Raw genomic sequence first — 4,797 nt, forward strand, 5'->3', positions numbered from 1 at the left:
ATCCTGTTTGGTTTTATAAGACAATCAGAGAGATAGCCCTGATCTGGAACGATAAGAACACTACTTATAAAACCTTCGTCAACTATTTCTTCTTTATTAAAAGTTGCACAGATCTCAGGAAAATATGAAATACTTGGTGTTGTCTCTTCTCGTTCTTGGTAAGTACAATGCAACTTGCTTACAATCGCTTTTTAAACGACCAGAAGTGCAGCTGTTACGTCAATTAGGGGGTCTCCTTATAAACTGCTACTTCGTTTTGCCCAACATAGAAAAAATCTGCGGAAAATTACGAATATTGAGAAATGCTTATCGGTTAAGACCATTCCCAAAGTGGCACACCACAATTTGACATTTGTACGCAATAACAAATCTGGATTTCATATGAACAGTTTTCTGAATTCATAAGTGCAAAGATTTTACAGCTGCTGATTTAAAATTCAGTAAATGCGTTAAGGCCATATGGTCTTAAATTAATGTAACGTTTTTGAAGTCTTTTTTTTGCTTTCAACGTTTTAGAATTTGAATTGAAAATATGTATGGTCAGTATCAAGTACAAGTTTTTTTTATTTTCAAACTTAAGCTTACTGGTAATTTAATGTAAAAAAATATTTTTAGGGAAAGTATTTTTCACTTTCAAGAATGCTAGATCCGCTCGGTTAATTTAGGCTCGTCTTAAGTTATATTTTGTTCATGAATTAAAGCGCGGATGACTAAAAATGTCTCTTCTCTTAGATGTTGCCATTTACTGCTCCCGAAGGTAGTATAAAGGGTCAGTTTGGTACAATACCACTGTGGTGCTGAATCATCCTCAACAGCACGACGTGTTAAAATACGAAGAAAGTTTTTATAATGGAAAAACATAGGATATGGGGTATTCATCCATGACAAAAAATTAGTATATGCAGTTGTTCTTTTCGGATTTTTTTCAAATCACACTAAAAAAATGCATTCTTTTTATTCTTATGTTCAATTTCGCGCACATCTTATAATTGGAGTATATATTTTCTCTGCTAGTTTGTACAGTTCTCCCAAAAAATTGACAAGTAAAATAAACATGCACGATTCACGAGTTGATTTTTTTGTCAATTACGATTCACAGAAAATAAATTTCCATGATCACGGATCACGAAAATATAAAAATATAAAAAATCTGTAGAAAAACGGATCCTGATAGCGAAAATGCGCCGACCACGAAGAACGAAAATAACCCATCAGACCCCTCATTAATATATGGTCAATGTTGTGCTTTAAGGTTAGATTATTTCAAACGAAACATTATTATGAAGGAAAAGAAGGGATATGGTGTTCAAATTCAAAGTCTCCTCGCGGAAAATTACATAGCTAAACCCCATAGAAACAACAGAAAATTACATAGCTAAACCCCATAGAAACAACAGAAAATTACATAGCTAAACCCCATAGAAACAACAGAAAATTAAATAGCTAAACCCCATAGAAACAACAGAAAATAATTAAAAAAAAATAAGAGAAGAAAACTCTCGTTTTCGAAAAATCCTTCAAGTCTTTAACAAATGCATTATTTGTATGGAACATACGTGTACAGCTCTAATTAGAAATAAACAAAACTATAATTTATGTTCACAATGAAATGAAATGGGATGTATTAGCATGATCCGATTTTTACGGTTTGTTTTTATGCTATGAAAATGTTACTCTTATGGAAAAACTGGGCTGTTATATTTGTGACTGTTTTGAATTAAGGAGATCAGGTATGAACACTGACACTAAGTCAAGTAAATAATTTGAGAATAAATACATATATAATGTAATTTTATTATTCTTTTATTCATAATATATACGTGGTTTTTAGCTTGATTCTGACCAATGCTTACATTCCAAATATATATGTATATGCCTCTATTATTGTTGTTGTTACCAATTATGTAAATCAATTGTATCTGATTTATGCCCTTTATGGGCCCTGTAATTTGGGAAATAAAAATATTCTATTCTATTCTATTCTATGCTATGCTGTTATACAACTGCTCCATGTATTGGGAAAGTTAAGCGCTCATAAACATGTTTAACTCCGCCACATAGCTGACATGTTTGCTGCAAGCCATGAGCAGTAATTTAGTGGTTGTCGTCGTTTGCTGCCTGTCATATTAGCTCATCTTTTATTTTAAAAGCATACATCAGGCCATTATTTTTCACGTTTTAAGGTGGTATCCAACACTTTCACTAAAATTAATTTGGCTCGTTTAATTTTCATAAAATTTTGTCAAAGTATTTACTTTGACACTTTAACAAAAATATAAAAATTTAAAAAATTTTGAACCAACAGTTTTGTCAGAAATATTACACTGGTTATATAGCAATTTGACACCCACCAATTTTGATCATTGAGAAGCTTAATATTCCATTTACAACACAACGTAATTAAAACGTTTAGCTGATTTTATAGAGTTATCTCCCTGTAGTGTTAGGTACCACCTTAATTGTTGAAAAGAGGTAGAGAGGGAGTGCGATCTAGCCCTTATTACTGCTCTGTTGTATCCAGCTTAAAGAAACACTTCAATATTTCAAGTTAAAACTCTAATAGCACTATAAAAGCAACAGACATATATTATCAAATCATTTTAACAAAAGAGTACGTAAATTTTCAGTGTACAGTGTTTCGGCCAATCAGAAATGTTCTGGTAACCCAAGAAGGTATAATGGCAAATCATGCGCTTCAACTACCAACTACCACGATTCGCACAAGGGAGCTTGTGGCTGTGGACCAGCAAGTGGTGACGCTCAATTTGGCTGGAACGCTGGAAGTTTTGTTGCCGCTGCTAGTCAGATGTACTTTGATAGTGGTAACAAAGGATGGTGTGGACAGCACTGTGGCCAATGCATAAAACTAACAACAACAGGTATTATCAAGTTCAATACAGTTAAAAACTTGTATATGTTCTTGCATTTCCCCGAGGGTATCACCAGCCCAGTAGTCAGCACTTCTGGGTTGACTTGAGTTATCAATGATATGTTCATAATCATAAATTAACTGTTAACAAAACTTTGAATTTTTGAAATACTAAGGCTTTTCTACCTCAGGTATAGATTACCTTAGCTGTACATGTATTTGGCAAAACTTTTAGGAATTTTTGGTGCTCAATGCTCTTCAACTTCGTACTTTATTTGGCCTTTTTAACATTTTTTTATTCGAGCGTCACTGATTAGTCTTTTGTAGACGGAACGCGCGTCTGGCGTAAATATAAAGTTTCAACCCTGGTATCTATGATGAGTTTATTTACCAAAACATTGCACTAGATCGATAATATTTCAGTGAACAAAGCCGGACCAATTTATTCTGTGTTTATTCCTATACCTAACTTGTATAAAAATTATGTATGTGTGGATCAAATATTTAACGTTGATAGATTTTTGGAGGAAGAAAATATTGGCAGATGGTACTGTTTAGGGCAAACTAGTCCATCAACGTGCGTGCGCGAAAACTATTTCTGTAAGAAACCTCCAACAGGTACGATCGTGGTCGCAGTTAAGGACACATACTACATTAAAAAGTCCTTAAGGGATTGGCAGGACATGCCGAAAAAGGAAAGAAAGTGCTCTTATGAATAGTATTAAAGATATATTTTTATTAGGTGGAATTCGAAATATACCTAGAATGGATAGGAAAATGTTCTAGGCATTAACGGTGCTTAGTCCAAAACGTCTGACCTAAAGCGGTGCTTCCAGTTTCCCCAAGATTGTTTATACAAAATGTAATGGTAGGAAGACAATTTTTAAGAGGGAAGGGAAGGTTTGACACAACTTCATTGTTCAGGCTTGAATATGAAGATTGACTCGAGTCTCATTTTGCTCCGGGGGGAGGGGCGGGGGCTACTAAAAAAACAGCTTTAAAAACATCCGGGAACACCAAGAAAGATGACAGACGAAGCCGTTATGGGGAACTTTGTTGACTTATTATATAATTCTGACAGTTTTCCCGAACTATTCACATAATTTCAAGCTTGAAAACGTTTAGTTATATCACCTTGTATATAGGAAGTGAACCTCCTCCCAACCCAATTGAGATTTCATATATGTTGCTGGTTCATTTTTAAAGATTATGATTATGTGACGGTACGCTATTATGTTTGCATTGTAGGGGGATACGTTCCAGGCCAGGGAGGACCAGTTCGTGAAGGACTATCTAAAACCTTCATGATCACCAATCTATGTCCGAACATATACCCAAATCAAGACTGGTGCAACCAAGGGTCACAATACGGTGGTCATAACAAATATGGATACGAACTTCACTTGGATTTGGAAAATGGAAGAAGCCAAGTCACAGGAATGGGATGGAACAATCCAGAAACAACATGGGAGGTAGTCAACTGTGACTCCGAGCACAACCATGATCATAGGACACCAAGTAATAGCATGTATGGACAGTGCCAATGTGCTCATCAAGGCAAACGGAGTCTGAACGAAACAAGTAATGAATCTTTATAAAGGCTTCATCTGATAACAATATCACAATTGATCAATAAAATAAATAAAGAATATATTTTTGTTGTTCCCAAACTATCAAACCATATGCAAAGAAGTGGTGCTTATAGTGCTATTGTAAAGGCATAAACAATGATAGTCAAACTTCGGGTACGGGAGTTTATCGCTGCATTGAAGACCCATTGGTGGCTTTCGGCTGTTGTCTGCTCTATTATCGGGTTGTTGTCTCTTTGACACATTCCGCATTTTCATTTTCAATTTTATAATATATGCCGAAAGGCGTTTGTGAAGGAAAAATAAACTGGCTCTTTCTTTCCGTTTCAAATTCATTCG

At 34.9% G+C, this 4,797-nt stretch overlaps 1 protein-coding gene across 1 annotated transcript; it reads left to right on the forward strand.

Moving 5' to 3' along the window:
* On the forward strand, nt 1-4,520 carry LOC143075559 (endoglucanase). Its single transcript, XM_076251027.1, has 3 exons — nt 1-158; nt 2,628-2,879; nt 4,118-4,520. Exons 1-3 carry the CDS (start codon nt 125-127, stop codon nt 4,465-4,467), a joined length of 636 nt encoding a protein of 211 aa, XP_076107142.1. The 5' UTR covers nt 1-124; the 3' UTR covers nt 4,468-4,520.
* Nucleotides 4,521-4,797: the final 277 nt, after the last annotated feature.

The sequence above is a fragment of the Mytilus galloprovincialis genome, chromosome 5 (assembly GCF_965363235.1).
Source record: "Mytilus galloprovincialis chromosome 5, xbMytGall1.hap1.1, whole genome shotgun sequence".
Lineage (NCBI taxonomy): Eukaryota > Metazoa > Mollusca > Bivalvia > Mytilida > Mytilidae > Mytilus > Mytilus galloprovincialis.

Excerpts from the sequence above, each read along its gene's own strand:
- LOC143075559 (XM_076251027.1), top strand. The coding sequence starts at position 125 with ATGAAATACTTGGTGTTGTCTCTTCTCGTTCTTG. Across the intron at positions 159-2,627 it reads GTTGTCTCTTCTCGTTCTTG|TGTACAGTGTTTCGGCCAAT; the intron begins GTAAGTACAATG and ends GTAAATTTTCAG. Across the intron at positions 2,880-4,117 it reads CATAAAACTAACAACAACAG|GGGGATACGTTCCAGGCCAG; the intron begins GTATTATCAAGT and ends TTTGCATTGTAG.